At 45.5% G+C, this 20,004-nt stretch overlaps 1 protein-coding gene and 1 long non-coding RNA gene across 2 annotated transcripts in view; one reads left to right on the top strand and one right to left on the bottom strand.

The window, feature by feature from the left end:
• Nucleotides 1-5,083: 5,083 nt before the first annotated feature.
• Nucleotides 5,084-20,004, top strand: part of LOC128881671 (uncharacterized) — a 113,142-nt gene continuing 98,221 nt past the window's right edge. Inside the window, exon 1 of the mRNA XM_054132961.1 lies at nt 5,084-6,044. Within this exon, the coding sequence (XP_053988936.1) occupies nt 6,035-6,044 (10 nt within the window). The 5' untranslated portion in view covers nt 5,084-6,034. The remainder of the gene's footprint in view (nt 6,045-20,004) is intronic.
• LOC128881672 (uncharacterized) lies at nt 6,038-9,145 on the bottom strand. Its single transcript, XR_008458141.1, has 4 exons — nt 8,580-9,145; nt 7,891-8,157; nt 6,639-6,860; nt 6,038-6,564 (listed from the first exon to the last, which is right to left on the bottom strand). It is a non-coding gene; the product is annotated as an uncharacterized LOC128881672 (long non-coding RNA).

The following is a 20,004-nucleotide window of genomic DNA, read 5'->3' as shown; positions in this document are numbered from 1 at the left end:
TTGAAGATTCCAAGTCTTGAAATGGATACGGAATTGGTACGGAAACATGCAGGAGACATTTAATTAAACGAAAATGTAGTTAATAATTTAGTCATTAAACGTGATATCGCATATAACATCGCACTGTTAAAAGGATTTAGTTTTTTGAAAATTATATTATTCTTTATTCAGCTAAATTGCTAAGGTAGACACACCGTACGCTATCGGCGGTAATTGCACGTTCGAGTGGATTTCCCGGGTCTCTGACGAACATAACTGCGCGAAGAAAAGCATTTCGGCTGATTTACGGAATAGTCGTATCGCGCTATTGCTCGTTCGATTCGTTTCATTGAACGAGCCTCGCGAAGTCTAATGAAAAACCATAGGCGCGCGACGCGTTTTCGCGTGGATACTTCGAACGATAATAATACTCAGTACTAGCTATAATAATACGTCTTTATTATCCATACGTGGCGCGTAGCGGAATAAAATGAAAAAGAAAATACCAGAAATTAACCGACAGGTTTCGGTAACAGGAAATACGCTGCTATTAAATTCAATCCAGTAGGAGTTTAACTAAATATTATCTCACGGTTGAAGAAGAGTATACGGATGTTGACGACGTCACTTTTATGTTTCACTACCATCAATTTCAATGTATCGATATAAACATTTCCAGACAGCGAGCTATATTGCCAAAATAGCGAGTAGATATACTGAAGTTAGTGATGTCGAGTTGACTCGGCGATCAAGAGTTACACTTTAAGTTACTTACACGTTAAATTTGATCCCATAACTAGTTTCAATATAACGACCGGCATGGAGGGTCCGGTCACGAAGCCTTGATCGAGTTTCTTGAAAGCTAACTGCACGTCGACGTGGATGCATCAAGACGTAACCCAGTCATTTAAGACGATTCGAATCTGCAATTACCAGGGAACAACAACGAGGAACGTTTAATCGAACGAGGAACGCTGCGTCACGCGATCTTAAACTTCATTAGATGGACTTTTTCATCCGTTGCTAACTTAATAAACGCGATCAAAGTTTCTTTTTCACGTCGACCAAGGCAGAGCGCGGACGAAAAGCCAGAGCTCGTCGCGGAGACATCGACGCCTGGGCAAGCGCGACACCCTGGCTGGCATTGAAATCACCCGAATTAAGCGGTCTTCTCTCGGAACTCTTCTCCCGGCGTTTCTTTCCAAACTTTTTACTCGAATAGAATTCGCGTCGAGTGTTTATCGAATTTCAATTAATTTAAAAACATGTTTTTAACACTCGAGACGCGAAGAACGTCTACGGCAGAAAATTCGCTTAATCATTGTCCGAGGCAACGACCTGCGAAGCAATTAAACACGTGAAAAACCACGTCGGACCTAGCATATATTTTGCATACCATTAATCACCGTGACGTTGTTTTCAGCGTGATCGTAGGGCGTACATGGCACTTCTTGCTTCAAACGAACGGTCGCGCATCTTTATCGCGATGGAGCATCGATTATCTAATGCCGTAATAACCTTGATTACGTAATTACCCCTTCGCTGGTACCGAGGCATCCTTCACCGTTTATTACACTTTTTTTCCATGAAATAACGATCCTCTGTGCTCGATCGCAAAAACGGAACCCGCAACATTTTCATCGTCGCGAATCCCATGAATATCAAACACGTTCTTCCTGGCGATGGAATAGAATCGTGTGAGTTGAGATTCCATTGAAGATATGTATATCGACTAGTCCTATTTACCGATTATTAGTTTAAAAGTAACCGTGTCAGAAGTTTGCGTAATTTCCAATCGCTCTGACTCAGTGGACAATATTATTGTCGTTATTATTCGTTTCAAAACACATGCCAATATTGTTGCTTGGCTTCTTATCCACGCAATTCTGACAGGTTGACCTCGAGTTCTCTGCTCAAATGACACCAGACCTATGTCAACAGGAAAATTACTCGCCAAGCCACTCCTTTTCTTTGATCCCTAGCGTTAACTTAAAAAAAAAAAAAACAATCTTTCTTCATCCGTTGAAATGACGCTTTCTCCGAAATCAATGCCGTTCGGGAACGTTTATATGACGTTGGATACTTTCAATCCGATGCGTTACGACGTACCATGTGGGCAGTCCGAACGTTGTCGCGCGCCTCCCACGCAAACGCCATCGCATTTCGCGCCAAATGCAGCGTCGATATCTTCCTTTTCGACAAAAAAAGAAAAAAGAAGAGAAAAAAAGGAACAGGAACTGCGAAAAATTCCACGGAGAAGGCGCCAGACACATATTCCGAAGCAGCCATGTCAGGTACCAATACGCGGTTATTCTTTCCGATAGGAATTACTAATGAGCTAATTAATTTTCCTTATTCGAAAGAATTTCTGGTATAACGTTCAACCATTTCCTTCTCAATTCTCTTATACCCAGTAACCGATCGAATCTAATTTAATTCTAAATAAGAATTTCGCCTATTACCGTTTACAGGATAATAACGCCATCGCGCTTGTCCTTCCCTAATTAAATTTCACCGCTCGTTTTCCCGGTCTTCGACGCGACCGTCAATTTCCATAGGGATATCATCGAAGTCCACGTATCCAGCGAAGCGTGACGAGACCATGTCTCGTGGCGGAGGAGATTAGGACGTTATTAGCACAGGTTCCGAGGACGACCGTTTTAAGGATACTCGCCGGAGATGGCCTGGAACAGGAATACCGAGTATGACGTAAGCGCCCAATCTGCACGCGAGTGCGCGCACACCTGGATCCACCGAGTGTCGGTGACTTCACCGACACATTCGTTCGATCACCACTGCAAATAACCAATGCGAGGCGGTTCAGGCGTTTCCTCGCTCGCGACAGTTCGTCCAGCTGCTGTCGATGGTAAAACTCGCAACAGTCGACTCTGCGGTACCCGAAAAATGGTACACAAGGTCTACCCGTTTTTTATTTATTGCATATATTGTTTCGCAAGGTAGATCTTGAAAAACAGTAGCTCAACGTCGGTGGACCAACCCTCACCTTGGGAGACAGAGCGAGTCTGTGGCTGCCGATGATTAAACATAGAAAAAGAATCATCGGACGCTTGTTTACACTCGTACACCTTTTGACATTTCCCCGAGGCTCGAATTGGACGGCCAACCACCTACAGCTTCGCAGAAGAGCTCGCGTCCAGCGGGGGAACCGCGAAATCTCCGTATAACGCAACGTCGACGTTGCGCAATCGTCGTTCCATCGAGGACGAACAATGCGATCCCGCGAATGCGAAGCGTACCCTTTTAATCGGACGAAATCGTTTGGTATCGCAGCGTGATCGTAGGCTCGCGGAAACCAGAGCCTCCGACCAGGTCTCATGGATCGTTGCCCGATGCTTCGGAAGATTGCATCGTTGGGCTCCATGGATCGTTGCGCCGATCCACGGAAGGAGAAATTCAAGGGATCTCGGGGATCTCGGCGGGAATCGTTATGCGTCGAGCAGCTCGAGCGACGTTAACGCAGCGCCCGGAGACGCTCAGGTGGAACAGGAAGGACGAAACCGGAGACTCGATAGCCCCGAGGATTTCGGAATGAATCGCGTCTGGTATTTCGCCAGAGGTGAAACCTACGCAAATGTTTGGTCTCGTCGATAGAATAGTTAGCTCTGAAGCGACGTTTAGCACTTTCATCCTTGTCCACGGAGGATTCTATGGACGTTACTTGAACGATGCGCGAGGACACCTGTACGTTGGGTGTCCCGTGGCAACTAGACGATAAAAGCACCGTACAGCGGTTAGGTATCCTAGTTGAAAAATTAGTGCTCCGTTAAACGAGCTGCACCGGAGTTAGATGAATCGAGTATGGCAGCCAGCGGGTGGATTAAATCAGTTTAGTTAGACGAAAGAAGCATTCGGTTCCCTTGACGCGATTTAGCGCTTTGCGTAGAACTGCGCTCCATACTCCATACTGCGTAACATCCGGAGTCTAGTTCTGAACGCGCTCCTCTTTCCACCAAAGGCCAAAGGCAGGATTTGTCGAGGTCGTATACTTCAGCTTCGATATTATGACAAGGACGTTTATTCTCGAACTTATTATACCGTTGAAGTTTTCAATAAACGCCAGGGTGCCAACCCAGTAGAACCGAAAGCAGTAATTAACGTCTAGTAGATTACGCCAAGTTACCATCCGACTGTCCATGGAACGGAAGAGGCACGGCGAGGAATACACGCGTTTCGCCGCGACTCTAATGACACCTATATACCTGGCTAGAGTACACCGGTGTCGCTGAACCCCGGCGCCTCGAGGCGTTTCACAGGCGGAGGCCGCTAAGAGAAGAATCCACGGACGTGCAGCTACACGTACATATATATACTTTGCACCATTACGCTTAATCTACAGCCTGCCGCGGCAGCGTCGATTCATAGAGACCAGCGTTACGCTGCCAGCGTAGAAACGCGCCGCGTCACCGAGAACGCGGTTCGTTCGACGTCTACATTGATTTGTGATCACGAAGACCGGAAGAAAAACCCCTGGCGGGACTGGCCGCGGTGCGCGACGATGGATCCCAGAGGCGAAGGAATTTCAAACTTGTCCCTCGGTGCACGACGCGCGCGCGGATCTGCATAAGATTCGCGTACCACGGAAAAATGTATCGGCATATATCGCTTACACGCATTCCCATCCATGAATTATTCATGAATATATTCGACGAGCGAAGCTAGACTCGTTACAGAAGACGCGCCGATGGGATTTAGTTAGGTGTGAACTGGTATTTCGAGACGGTTGAACATCCACTTCATGCTCTGACGATCGCTGTCGTGTATGATTTCGCTCCTTCGATGGCTATGTCCACGTCAAATCGACTCACTCGAGCACCGTTTTCGTTACACGACATTTCTAGAGATGGACGATTATTGGGAATATTTAGCGAACCACTTGGGAACCAATGTGAAATTATCGTTCAAATTAACGTATAGAAACGTTTTATACTACGTTTCAATTATATCGTCGCGCTCGACGACATTTGCAGAGCTGGACGATTACGGGGAATATTTATCAAACCTATTGGAGCTAAATGATTCTATGCGTAGAAATATCATACTTAAATATTTTATATTTCCTTGCATCCGATAGAAGAAAAGCTTGAACTCGCTTATCCGCGATGAACTTTGGCGAACGTAACGTCGAAGCCGCCGTGAAATTCCGGAAAGACCTTAGAGCACGGCGGGTTTCGATTGACCTCTAGTAACAGGATCATCTGTCCTCGAAGATACTTAACCCACAGCTAGCTATGCGGAGCCGGTACGCTTTATAGAGGCATTCACACATGACCACGAGCAGCTAGGGAGATTGGTTCCACGCGCTGAGCTCCACGACGTTCTCTCGAACGACCTTTTGTCGATGTTTTTCAGGATGGCCGTTCGCAAAAAATAAATCTACCAGAATCGAAGAATAAATCTTCCTACTTCGAACTTAAACCGCGTTAAACTGTGTCGCGAGCTTAAAATGGTTAAGAACCACTGTTGCAGAGGCTTTCACACACGGGTCCGCGAGTCAGCGATGGAGATTGGTTCCAGGCGTTGAGCTCTCCGGAGTTCGCGCGCCGTTCGAGCGGCTCCGCGCGGTTCCAGGTCTGCCGTGGGAGTGAGCCCGAGCAGGTAGGAGCGATTCGGTCGTTCCAGGTGCGAAAGAGAGAGGGAAGGTGCACCGCGATCCGCGGGGCGATGGGGGAAGGAAAGCCGCGAGAGCAGGAGTTCGTCGAAGGAAAAGGAGAGGGAGGGAGAGCCAGGGAAAAGAGAGAGGCAAGTCGACGAGAGAGCGAAGAGAAGGATCGTCGACCAATGAGACACCAGGCCGGCGATGACGTCGCCGTTGTCTCACGTCGAAGTCTCACCAAAAGTCTTCGCCAGCCGCCAGTTCGTCCGCGGTCTCCCGGCTGGACGAGGAGTACGTCCTTTTCCACGACGTCTTCGCCGAGAGGTGGTTCAGTTTGTTTATTTATTTTTTCTTTCACGTTGTTGACCGACCAGCGAAACCAGCCAACATTGGACTACGCATACAAGGAGGCATCGTGGCTGAAGGAGGCTGCTGTCAGCCATGGGGACGGGTAAGTGTGCTCGAGGAACCGTCTGCTTCGAGGATACGAAGTTTCACGAACGTCCAACCACCCGTCGGTACTTTCGACTTTAACGGTACACGTCGATTAATTAGGTCGTTTGCCGTTTTCCACGCGGGACCACCTGGTATCTCGCGCCGTTTTCGCGTTTTCTCCTCGGTACCAGGTCTGCTCGTAGCCGGATGTTAAAGTTATCCGGAGACGGTTCCCCGTGTTCGTCGACTGTGGTTCACGCGACTCGACGTCTCGATCGTTGATCCCGCTGTATCGCGAAGCGTGCGTTTCTGGTGATAAAATGGTAACGAGTCCGCGGGATTCTATATCGGGAGCTCAGGACGTATCGAAAGTTGAACGGGTTTAGCTTCTCCTGAAGTCAAGGTCGTTAAGGAGATTATTCTCGTGTCTAGCTCGGGTCGCTCGCGGACTGAAGTTTTTGCCAGGATACTCCGAAAAGAAGGATAATTACGGTGGTCACGGTCCAAGAGTCCTGTCGTGCTACAGAATCGTCATCCTATGGAGTTGTGGTTGCATCGGTGTGTAAATAATGCTGATCCTTTTTTTCGTACTGAAAGGGTTTATTCTTACCTAAAGTGTCACGAGGAGTGTACCATAGTTGTTTGATTAGCTTTGTCTAAAGTCTGGAAGCAGGATAAACAGGTTGGTCACGGTCGAAGGGATTCTTGGTTCTCCAAAATGGTCGTCTCTTCCTCTCGAGGATTTTTATTTCCGTTCGGTCGATACGGCTCGATGAAAATTTCTCACGCTCTTCTTCCTCTCCATCCTCGGCTTGGTATGCTCGTATCCGACCTTGAATTAATAATAGATCCTCGTAAAGGATACGAAGATTCCACGGGTTCTCGATCTTCCGTAAAAAGTGTAACACCTTCGTCGAAGCTGCGTGCTTCCGTTTTCGAGCAGTGGCGCGTTATCCCGTAGAAAAATAATCTTTAACGAACGTGCTTCGTATTTGAAACCAAAATAATAATTTGATATCCCATCTCCTTATATTCTATTTACAATAATTGCCTAAAAGAAACTGTTCTCAGAAGCTGCGCACAATCTAAGAGGACCTTCTACGGTTCGAATTCTTTATATTCCTATTAAAACTAAAGCGATCGAATTTCATTCTGTTTTAAACACCACGAGAGAATAACGCGCCACTGTCTCTCAGCGAGAATGTTCGATGCATTTATCGGCGAAAGTATGACGGATCGATTTTCGAATAGCATAGTTCTGTCGCGAACTTGACCTTCCAATATGGCGCGCGAATTTGAGACCTGACGATGCAGCGGAGGAAAATTGAAACGCAGCTGGAATCAACCGTGGGCGAACGCTCCGATCGCGAAATCGAACGTCGTTATGTCAGAGCGATAGTTTCGACCTTTAATACATCCTTTGGGCAGATGGTGTCAAGGATGTGCGCGAGGCGCGCGATCAGAAAATTATGCGACTACCTGGGCGTAACGCGCATCGGTTGAGTTTTTGCGCGTTAAAACCTCGTTTTAATTTCACTTGTAATTTTACCGCCTTTTTCATCGCGTTTTTATTTAAAAACACACCAAGCTTTTTTTGCAAACGGTGCGAAGCAAGTGGTCACCGAGCACAGTGCTCGAATGGACCCTTTTTAGGTGGTCGGCCTAACCATCGTTCGATTCGGGTGCATCTCCGTGACTCTTTTGGCAGCGCTTCCGGTTTCGTTGGTACCGGTGTTAACGACTTTAGAAAGCGAACACGCGCAGCAAAAGTCACGGAGGCGGATCTCTGAAAAAGGAATCGCGTCCCAGGCAAAACCGAAGTTCGGGCCTGACGCGTTGGCAACGACTTAATTGAAACTTACGTCACGATTCGTACAGTGTTCCCTCGAAGGATCAGTCGACGGAAGACTGGTTCGACTCGGAAATCCAATAACAATCACTCCGTCACCGTCATTATCTAATCGATTAAAAGTCACTTCCTCACCTTGGGACTCGTCTGCTCTTAACCCTCTATCGCATAATTTTATTCCGTCATCCTTCGACGGAACACATTACTTCTTAGAAGGTAATTTATGTTCGTTAATTAATGCTCAAGCAAAATGATAAGTGGTCTGCACAGCTAGATGTCCCTGCAAAAGGATACCATATGAGAATCCTTGTAAACTTTATAGATTGAAAGTTGGTGTTCAGAGCAATAGGCAGTAAAATAAATACCACCATCTCGAATAAAATACTTCCACGTACAAATACAAAAGTATCGGAACTTGTTTTTTATCGAATCCTCTCTTATATCACGCAACAGAGAGTCGAATGATTCCGGAGTGCTAATTAGTCCCTGCGCTAACAAACGTATGCAGACGCGCCGATAAGAGTCCCGATAGAAATTTCCTTTCTCGAGGAAGAGCGCGGATCCTTCGACGAAAAAGAAAGTGTTTCGGGTTCGCGGAATCTGAACCGTTTCGCGAGATGAGCCTAACCGCTCAAGGACGCTGAAAATCGAGAAAAACGATCGTCGAGAGGCCGTTCGAGTATACTCCGCGGACGTACTTACGTGATCCGTGGTGCAGTGATTTCGAGCGGGGGACACTTTCTGTGACAAGTATAGGAGTTCGTTGGCTGGGATCCGGTTCTCCGCTCGGTGTGCGTGCTTTCGCGAGAGACTTCGATGCCGGGGATGTGCAAAAGAAGGAACCTAGGACCGATTAAGCGTGCGACAGCGGCTCCGATGAAAAACGGGTCGGGAGTGTAGCGCGGTACGCGAGTGAGTGAGTTCTATGTAATATAAAAAAAAAAAAAAAAAGAAGGATACGCGACAGTGACGGGAGTGATCCTTTGGTGCGCTTTTATGGACTTGGACGGCGTCACCGCCACTGGATGTAACGCAAGTACCTATTTTTACCAACGAACCATCGACGGGCATTGCGTAAGTCCTGTTAGGAATATAAAAATATAGATGATTAAGGGGAGAGACGTTCGGTTCCTGGCGTCGTCATACCTACTGTAAATTATCGTCGTTGATTGCAAAAACTGACTCGTCGGGACGATTAATCGCGAAAAGGAACTGCTGCGTGCTGGGATTAAATATTTATGTTTCTAGAGACACATAAGGTGCCGAGCTTCCACGCGTTTCTCAAGTTTTCATGATATTATCGATGAATATGGGAGATATATTTACAGAAATTTTTCATAACTGTCCTGTAGAAATTATTTCAATGCGTATATATTCGCACATTTATAATTCTTTTGTCTGTATAACTACAGTCAGTCCCATTAGTACCTTCTATGTTAAAGAAATTTGTCTAAATTAAATGATAGGTTCGATGTTTTCAAGTAAATGTTTCCGAGTCCGCTTTAGAAAGGCACAGAATGAATTTCTACGCGCGATATTCAACTTGAGTTTAGCAAAAGATGAGACAGGTTTTAAGCCGTGTAGCGCTGAGTCGAATAGGTAGTTAAAGCGTTAAGAACTAGCATACGAGTGCGAACTCTTGGAAACGGTGCTGAATGTCATCGAAATTCATGGAAGAGGCCTATTCGTTGGAGCTTTCACGGAATTCATGGCGCGGTTGCATCTGGATGCGACGCGGGAAACTATTTTTACGGACGACGCCTTCGAAACGCCACCGAGAGAGTCCATTATCTTGCAAATGTATTCCGAATACATTATGCGATCGTTTGCTTCTGGCCCGTACGCCAGCGCGGCTCGCTAAAAAAATCGGTTACTGGAATACGTTTCCTGGAATTCCTCGACACGAATAGCACTCGCCAGAGATGAGTAAATTTCTTATCTACAGTCGGTCCCGTAAGTATTCATACCTTCCATATCTATTAAAGTGATAAAATATGTACGTAAATTGAGTTTACGCGTTCGTGTACTTACGGTGAAAAATTTATTTGGAAACATTAAACCTGTCGTTTAATTTAGATAAATTTCTTTCGTGGGACTGACTGCACGTAGGGACCTAATAGAGACCTAGGATGACTCGATTCGGCCAAAGAAAAGCAATTGATATTCAAATATCGATAAATACTTAATGGCGAAAAGCGTCTAAAATATCTCATTGTTCTCTAAAGTACGCGAATTAATGCGTATGGAAGTAGACGGCTAGTTCGTGCCGTAATGGAGATTCATAGTTAAATATAGAGTACACTTAACACTTCCCAGCTCGATGACGGTAGCATAGCCATGCATTGAAGTCACCCGCTCTTCCATTAGACTCGAAGCTATTTAATCGAATATCACGATATAATAACAGTAATTACAAATAAATCATTAAATCCTCTGTTATCAGAATCGACCCGGAGGGACGCGCGAATCATCTAAAAAGCTCACTGTTGAGTAACGGTATGACGAGTAAAATCGTTAAACAAATTAATAAGTAAACCGAGGAACTTTCGAAAGCGATCGTTTATTTTAGAGTAGAAATCTAACGCAACCTTTGGTCTATTGCGTTTGTTTGAACAGAGCAGCTATTACGCGTTTAGAGTTCGTTACCGCAAAATTCCCCGTGACGTAAGTCGACACTCGTTGATACTCTAATTTTCTACTTGTTCGAGCGTCGTGCCGAGTCGGTACTTAAAACGCAATATTCGCTATTACTTTCCAACGTTGGGTGGTTCTCGTGTCACGGATCGAAGCGGTGCACGATGCGGGATCGATAGCGAAAGGCATTGTCGAGGTCACGGTGCGCTGGTCTGTCATTTTCCCGGTTACGAATCGAAACGTTTGAAATTAGCGCGGTCGCGTGGGCAGACGAGACGATTGTGGGCCGACACCTTGCACAATCGGGTGCACTACGCGTGCTCCAGATACGAGGATCAATGGCGCCACGGTTTCCATCTTCCATTCGAATGAAATCCTGGTAGGACGCATAAATAAAGAATCAGCATGTTTATGGAGTTTGCGGAGAAATCATGGGAAAGACCCTGATTACTGAGATGGTAATAAAAATGTTTGAATCTCAATTGCTAAATTGCTGGTAGAGAGAAGAAATGTTGAATAGATTTAGGACGTATCTGATTAACCTTGAGACTAATAACAAATTAAATCCAGTTCTGAAATTAAATAGTATTAAATGTGAAGCTCGAAGGTGTACATCTTATGCTTCGAGGAGGAGTATGAGATCGGAATGAAACGAGGTTAGAGCGCAAAAGGAAAAATGTCTGGAATTTTTCGTCCATTACCTGTGACCCCGTTTGAACTTCGCGTTGACAGTCGTACATATTTGTTGCGTAACGATATGTGTATCGCACGCGAAGCACGGTTCAGACGCGTCCCAGCGGTCGCATCCGCCGACTGTCTCTGCTGGAAATAATTAATAAGCCTAACGTGGAGGGCTATCCTTGGCAGCGTTTAATTATTCGTCTTCCCAACGTGCTCGCATCCAAGAAACTGCGTGCCAATGTAATTCTATAACATTTGAAACCGAAATACAGTCTGTTACAAGCATTTCTTTAATTTTTCGGTAGAGTCACTTTTAGCGTTTCTCGAGGTACCGTAATCTTCGCTACGGGCTTGCAAAACAGTCGTCCTTTCGCGCTATTTTAATTGTTTTGGTATAGTATGCAAGCTTTCATTCGACATGTTTGTATTCCTCAGCTTCTGTTCTTTGCTTCAATCTTCCATTTTTTCTGTCGTATCGGATATATCGTATATTAGGTAATATTCTATTCGAAGAACGAGCTCGACGGTCGTTCAAGGTCGTTCAAGGTCAACCAAGGCCAGGTAGCAATACTTCAGTAGCCGTATCTGAAAGTAGCAGATTTAGAATAGATGCTTTCACTTTCAAAATTCATTCCTCTGTATCGTACAATCTTCAATAATTAAGGAACTGTAATTTGAGCCTACTTTGAACATGTCGATTCTCTGTCGCATGTCTTCGAGTCGTTACAGCTCGGTTGCCTCTCAAACCAATGACTCTTCTTCATTCATTCCTACGCGTGCAGGAAACGATTCAATCTCTACGGTTACGAAAAGCAGCGTTTCAACATCCTCTTAGGCATCGTTGCACGTCGCTTTAATTATTTCACCTAACGTCTTTATATAATAAAATTAATACTGACGCCTCCGGACTCCTCATAGTTATCCGACTATTTTTTTTTCCGTAGATATCACACCTGAAGTTAGTTAATCCACGGTTTAGAAATAAGCATCGGGTTACCTCGTCTGTGGATGGTCTGAAATCTCGGCCAGTCGTTCGTTCTCAAATGCATAGGATCTAATTCAATCCTCCGTTTTATGGTCGGCCATGAACTGTGAACAATGATGCGCGAGGGTTGGCCTAACGGATATTGTGGCCGTGGAGCGGGCGATTTTTGCCAGTCCACTCGAGGATGAAAAGCTTGAAAACAGGGGATCGCGTGGACTCTCCGTATAATCTCTGCATATTTATGAGTTTCGCAAGTAATATTTAACTTGGGCTCGATTCAATTATGCATCCTCGCGGCGGTTTCCTCGGCCCAATTGCATCTTAGCCGCTGTTTCTCTATTTACAAATGCAAGAGCACGCCTCGGATCTGTTCGGAGCGATTGCAACGACGGAGGCGTACACCTCGTTACTCCTGGAGGAGAGAAAAATCAATTGGAGCATTCCGATCTTCGTTCCTGGATTAAGTGTAGGAAACCCTGCAACCATGACCTTCGATAATCCTCGACTTTTCCACGTAGTCGACTCAAAGGATTTCAAACAGTACGATTCTTAGTTTGTTGGAGTTCTTAACATTGCGATTGGATAATTCGTTGTCTTCCTCTTGTATAATGGGTTTGTATTTAAGCATGCTAAGTGTGATTCTTTGTCTGAAGAGGATGTTGTCTTAACTAATGGCATGTTTGCATTTTCTTAACGATCAAAGACGCATTATATAAATATTCTCCTGTAGAAGGACAGTCTCGGAAAATGATCGACTCGGATGGTCGATGGATAAGTAAAATTAACATAGAATATTCGTATGAGCACTCGATGAAATCAGAGAAGAATAGTTAATTGACATGCGATGGGAAGGTTGTACTAATAAACGAGCCTGCGGGGATATAATTGCGATTACAACTTATTGTTAGCCATAGTTATTGTGTTTCAACTTCAACCTACTTTTATTCGGATACGATCCGTATCTGTGAGGTTACTATCGAACGAATCCGCGTAAATGGAAAGGAACGCGTAGAAGCTTTCTAGAATTAGGATCTAAACTTGAGTACGGTATATTAAATAAATTCCTTTACTTACCGACACATCTACTAGAAAAACTATCAAAATAACGAAGGCGTATAGTGTACCCGTGCACTTGGTATCGACGCGAAATATGGCGTCTGTACGAGAAAAAGATAAATGAAGAAACGCGAAGGCATCGATCATTCCGTCCAACGTTAGCAATACTCTGTATTCTATATTACTGCTACTTTCTCGTTCCAATTTTACCCGCATTTCAGTCGTTGTCCTCGTCGTATCTAATTGTAAAAAAAGAAATCCCTTCTCGCCTCGGAGACGCCCATTAGCGTCGAAACGATTATCCCTCGGCTAATTAAATTACGCGTGGTTAAGGGGCCTGGTTATTGGGCCCCACGAAATCCCTGGCCCGCTACCGTATAATAAATACGAGCGTGCGTGCAGAGTGGTGAGTGCGCGAGATAGAATCCACGAGAGGACGACGATGATTAACCGGTCGATCGGTTAGACCGGTATCCACGTCAAGCAACGCGAAAGTGGCGAGGTGCGGTCGTCCATTGCCGATTATAGGCATCCTTCGTTCCTGAGACGCCACTCGCACCTTCTCGCTCCTTCCGTCGACGCTATCTACGAGAGAGAAAGGAGGAGAGAGTGTACATCTCAGGGGTGCACAACTTATTGTTACCTGAACTAACCGCGAATTAACCGTGCCTACCCCCCTGGTGATCTCGTTGCTCGAATTGTAATCTTACATGTCGAATCTCAGGTTTCTTAGCGATGAGCAGTGACTGCTTCTAGGTTGGAGTGTGTCTTACTAATTAAAAGAGAAATGGAAGTTCCTTTTATGGTCTATATCCTTGACCAGTTCTTGCATTACATTCTTCAATTAAGGAGAGTTTGATCCATGTCAACGAGTTCATTGGCGAGGTGCTCCAGTAGATCTTGACTCGGAGAGTACTTCAATTCCGATCAATGATCAACCTTTAACTCTCCTCGGCCATCTGGCAGTCATTCTATGTCTCAAAGAGGTCAACGCTAGGCCTTCTATCGTTTTACGTCACACATCAAATAGAAGGTAACACCTGCAAGTAGGCGCCGACGGGAATCGAAGGGTTATGCTACAGTTTTTAAGACTCGAATTCCTTTAACAAAAGATAACATCGATGTCCTTTGGACAACTCGTACGACTACGAGGCAACTCGGTCACTTTCACTTGGGTTCGTTAAAATCCTCGTAACAGGTTTTTTACTGTGCTTCCCACGCGTATATTTATAGCATGGACTACATGCAATTGCCTTATTTAATTTATTACATTTTTCTTTATACGATACTTTCCGATACAATTTCTTGCTTGAAAGAAAATGCAATTTAGATTCTTCGCTATTTACAAAAGCGTGTCAGGTAATTGTTTATTAACGATCAGGCCAGTTTTGTCCTCCACGATGCGTGGCACGTACTCGAAAAGATTAAGAACCACTGTCCCAATGTGCACGCGTGAAAGAGCGTGCGCGCAAACTCCGTTCTTTCTCCGGTCATCTCCAAGTTTTCCCTCCAAGAAATTTTTCTGGTCACGAATGAGTACACCTCGCGACCTTCTGCAGCGCATGCCCGCAGGTATCATTCTGGACGGGGAAGGCGAGGAACGTTCGTGTACATTAGACCGCAACGTCTGGATCGAATCGTTAATTTTCAAAGTATTCGCCTTGTAATTTATGGCGCCCTTCCGTCGGACCTCTCGCGGATGTTCCCGCGAGAAGTTTATAAATGATTCCTGGACGGAAACGCGCGAAATTCTTATCTAGACAACGCTTTCGCGCCACAGAACGAAAGAAACACGACTCGTCGAGTAGAAATTTAAATTCGCAATACGAAGGGAAATATTTCACGCTGACCGAGCAAAAACGTATGAATGCAATTTAAAATTTTTACGATTTCGAATATTTTACGAGGAATATATATAATTCGTACGTTGCGTTTAAGAAGTTTATACAAAATTTTGAAAACAGTCATTTGATATCGTGGTTTAACATTGACTAACAAACAAATTTATACTTTTGCAACGTCACGTGCAAGTCCATTCCTACTTTGTCGTTCGACGAAAATTTCTATCAAGGAAAATGTATAATTCTCGTTACGAGTTCCTCGAATACTATACCTATGTCGAGGATGACTCCATTCGGAAGCGTTCTATGTTTAGAAACGATTCGACCGAAGCTACCGAGCCGTTCGAGCGTCAACAGTAAAAAAAAATAAGAAACAAATTCCCTCGGGACTCGGTGCATTTTATTGTACGCAGGGGCACCGCAGCATCGGCCATTAACATAGAAGTCAGACGGTAAAGCTGTCCCAGTTTGAGTGGTCGTACGTATTCCAACGCGTTTACTGCTCCTCGGGAACCCTCGATTTCGTTCGTGGCTTCTACGATCTCATTCCAGGAATATCGTTTTGCTGGTTGTTTAATTAACCGCATTAGAGCAAGGAAAGCCATGGGAGAAGAAGAGAAACGACCGGGCTGGTATCCCGTGCTACTCGCTGGATAGTACCCAGTGGATACATTTTCCTTCGTGGTCTCTGTGTCCCCCCCTCGGCCCGCCTCTTCGTCGAGTATTCTCCAGGCTTGTGTATCGCTGCTCCTCGGAAGCAGAATATTCTTCGACCTTTCGCGGCCACCGAGTGCAGGCGCCATTACTCGCCTCCTGGTCTCCCTCCTCTTCTTCTTCTACTTCTTTGCCTTTTCCTCATCCCTCCGTCGTCCTCTTCTTCTACTTCTACTTCTTGGTCTTTTGCTCATCCGCTGTTTTCTTCTTCTTCTTCTTCTTCTTCTTCTTCTACTTCTACGACTACTCGCGCCGCTTCTCCTGCTTATCTTGGCCGTCTCTACGAGTCAAGGACCGTTTCCAAGGAGGTCGCTCCTTTTAACCGGGCGTGTAGCTACACGTTTTCCTTTGTCTCCGGGAATCGCTTTCGTATTATGCCTGTTACGTGGCCACGACGTTTCCCTCGTCGTGATTCCCTGGCTGCTTTCGCTCCGAGCAGACGGACCTCTCGTTCCGAACACTTCCGCCCGATGGCTGTCTCGTTTCAGATCCTTTTGCATTTAGTTCCCTGGTATTTCCGTCTCTAGCTTCGCTTCAGCGATAATAAATAGCTCGATCATCGGTTAATATTAAAAACCAATGAAGATAACGTAACGCGAGCATATTATCGACCATAATTGCGCGACGTTCTTTTTACCCGTATCTCTGCTCATTTAAATCGCTCCCGCAAAAAGTCAGCGAACTATAAACCCCGTCGATCGTGTATCTGCCTCTAATGACTCCCGAGCACTCCGCCTCTTTACCTCGTACCTGAATTTCAGCAAACGGCTGGTCGTTATAGTATTCAGTAAGTTTTTGCGCGCCATCATCGTCGAACAAAAGAGAAGCAACAGGAGGATGATGGTTCGGCAGCCGATCGCTACCACGGGATCGCGTTCCATATTCTTTCGACGCGTTGCTCTTTTAGATCATGGTAGCGATCGTTCGATGCTGAACAACTCCACGGGTCAGGATGTCACGGTCGTTTGCTTCGCAAAAGGGAGATATCGTCACGTATCTCCGAGCAAAGTGGTTCGTAATCGAGATACACCTGTACAGAATCGACGGACGGTTAATAGTAGGAGCGAATTAATAATATCGATCCACCGTGTTTCCTCCTCGTCTTCTTCGAAAGGATCTTCCTCGAAACGAAACGCGAACGTCAAACCTTTCTCGGTTGATGGCCGATCGCACGAACGGAACTGTCACTTTTGCTTTTCTCGTGGAAACTCGTTTATCAGGGTTTCTTTTCAGCTCGGTGAAGCGTCCCGACGAGTTGTTGATCGCGGTTGATTGTAATCGCGTTCTAATCGCGTTTACCTCAGCTTTTATTTACCGAAGACACTTCCCTCTGTTTCTTGCCCTATGTCTCGTGCAGAATAAAGTGCCGATGCTATTTATTCCAACGATTTATCTTGGCATTGATCTTTCTGCGACTCGTACGACTGTTTCGCTACCCGTTACCCGTGTTCATTTTTTATTCGTCTTTATAGGCACAATTAATTTACCTGAAATCTCGTATTTCACTCTTCTCGTAAATTACGAGTCACTCTGTAAATAACGACGAAGAGTTCCTCGTACTTTAATTGCGATACGATGATTCGCGTTTGCACATCGTAAAAATGAATCCTCTCGAGCAATTCTTTTAAACGCGCATATCGAAATTTGCATACAAATAATAGGTTTCCGTGGTGCAAGCGTACTCAGCGCACGACTAATTTCTAGCACGACGTTTGCCTAACTGTAAACTCGTGTATATACCGAGCGTCGGCGGATTCGCGGTAACCTGTTATTCGAATTCCGTTTGCCGAACCTTCGGATGCGATTATCGTTAGGATGGAACGCCGTCACCTCGCGGAAGGAAAACTCGCGAGTGGAAAACGGAATTGCGGACGCGATTACCGCTCCGTACAAGGAGAGTCTCGGTTTGTACCGTTGCGATGACGAATTAAACGCGTCTTCGCGTGGCTAGCCTGTAATAAAACTTGCGGAGCGTTGCGTAAAAGTTGCTGGCGAGGTGTCAGATGTATTACGTAAATCGTATTGCAAACGCAAACTCGGAGGCATCGTGGCAAGGACGCGAATCTCTGTTTACAGAGCTGTTTGCAGAGCCTACCGGCGCGGTTGGGGCGCCTAATCCCCTGAGAACCAGAAACGGGTAACGTTTGCGTCCTGGATAACGAACGAAGCTAACATTAATCCTCTATGGACCAAATTTTTCTTCTTCTCCAAACGACTCGCAAGAGCAAATTCGTCACGGTATTTATCGCCGCAACCTTATCAGAGTTCGCGAATATTATCCAGATTTATATTCGTTAAAAAATCCCAGCAAAAAATCCACGCGACGGCCAACGTGCAAAACCGTCCGATTCGTTGGTAATCGGACACAGGGTAATCAAAGTTCGTCGAAGTAAGAATTCTGCTGGGATTCTGGTTGCGCCGGTTGCCGGAAGACGTTAGCAGAAGCTGCGATCATCCGCGGAAAGGAACTCGGAAACGCTCGAGCCGTATCTATTTATACCGCGATAAATTGTTTACGATAAAGCATAAACGATCGTGATAAATACCCCGGGGATGTTGCTGGCCGCGAGGTAGCTCGGTTCGCGGAGTCTCGATGCAATTTCCGCTAATAATGTTTTCTTATGCGTCGTCTGGCGCGTCGACGCTGTGGATATTCCCCTGGCTGATCGACCTTCCACCCCTGAACGGTTACGATGCAATTATTCGAGCCTCGGAGCCGGCAGGTGTCATGGGTCGCTGGTGCAAATTACTTTTCGAGTCCCTTCCGCGGTTCCGTTACGCGCGCTGACACGTACGACGTCGACGCGAAGCTGTCATTACAGAGACGATTTTATTATTTCATTGAGCGAGCGCCCGGTGACTGCGATAATGAGAGTCATTATACCCCGGTACGTAGAGTTTCCTTCCGTCGCCTTCTTCGTTCGTCGCGAACAAAACGCGCGCGCTTTCGATTGATTTCTGTCGACCTTGGGGGTGTTAATACGTTTATCCTTCGTCCTCCCATCTTCTTCGAATTAGCGATAATCATCCTTAAGCAGAGTCATTCCATGTTGGAACTATTACTCGCGATGGAGGATTTCGATGAAATGACCACTTGATATTAGGCGGCGAGCATTCTTGAAAATTTCTGTTAGGATTAAATATTACTATTCACGAATTTTATTAAAATTTGTTCCTTCGGTGCTTGACATTCGGAATTAATTTTTGTTTGTTCGTCGGTGAACCAAAATTGGTCCTAATTTCACGCGGACTGCATCGTATTTAAATTTCAACAGAGTCCACGACATCGATCGTAGGAAGTAACCGGTCTGGGATGACCCCATAGAGACCAGAACTTGGCACCGCGAGCAGAGGTCGAGTCCAGTTTCTGGTAGAACATCCTCGAGGAGGGTACGAAGGATTTTGCGTTCGATCACACTGGAAATTACAGGTTGCTTCTGCACCTGTGCTATAAATGGCGCGATTAGTCGATGACGACACGTTACACGAGCAACATGAGTTAAAGGGGAGCAGTCAAGGTCGCGCGTATTCTAGAACACCTAAAACCTCGACACCGAAGACCGGTGGCTCGTGTCGTTTAATATTCTGTCATCAGGCCTTTCTAGATATTTATTATGGATCAATTAGCCCGTTTCACATTATAATCGGAGCTGAAGTACGACCTAAAGTTTCATGAAGCGATGTATTTAAATCGGAGCAGTGTTTCTCAATCCACTTGTGGAACACCTCTGTAAGGGAACGTTCGCGACGGATCCTCCAGAACGGAATTAAATTATCAATTGAAAGTTGTATATCTATGGCTCGTAAAAGTAAAAATTACATTATGGAAATTTCATTTTTCGATACGAACAGCTGCCAACTCGAAGGCTTATAATTTAAGTCTTCCTTAGTCGTTTAGTTAAATCAATTACCATAAATAGCGCTCGAACCGAGTCATGGTGCACGTTACGTACCCGTAGGTCTCGCGGTAACGGCGCCAGTGGAGTGCAAAGGGTTAATTCGACGGCGCTGATCGGCGAAGCTTAATTCAACGTTAAAAGCTTGTTTTCCAACGGGCGTGGAGACCAAGCCAACCGATAGCAGATAGCTGGGGATAATTCCCGTTTATCCGGCAATCCATTTCCCGTTCCAACGAGGTGCGCTTTGCAACGAAAAACGATAAAAAAAGAAATAAAGAAAAAAAGAAATCAACCAGCGGCGCGAGAAACGTTAGAAC

This window comes from Hylaeus volcanicus, chromosome 8, assembly GCF_026283585.1.
Source record: "Hylaeus volcanicus isolate JK05 chromosome 8, UHH_iyHylVolc1.0_haploid, whole genome shotgun sequence".
NCBI classification, from domain to species: domain Eukaryota; kingdom Metazoa; phylum Arthropoda; class Insecta; order Hymenoptera; family Colletidae; genus Hylaeus; species Hylaeus volcanicus.
This window is presented reverse-complemented; position numbering and strand designations above follow the sequence as displayed.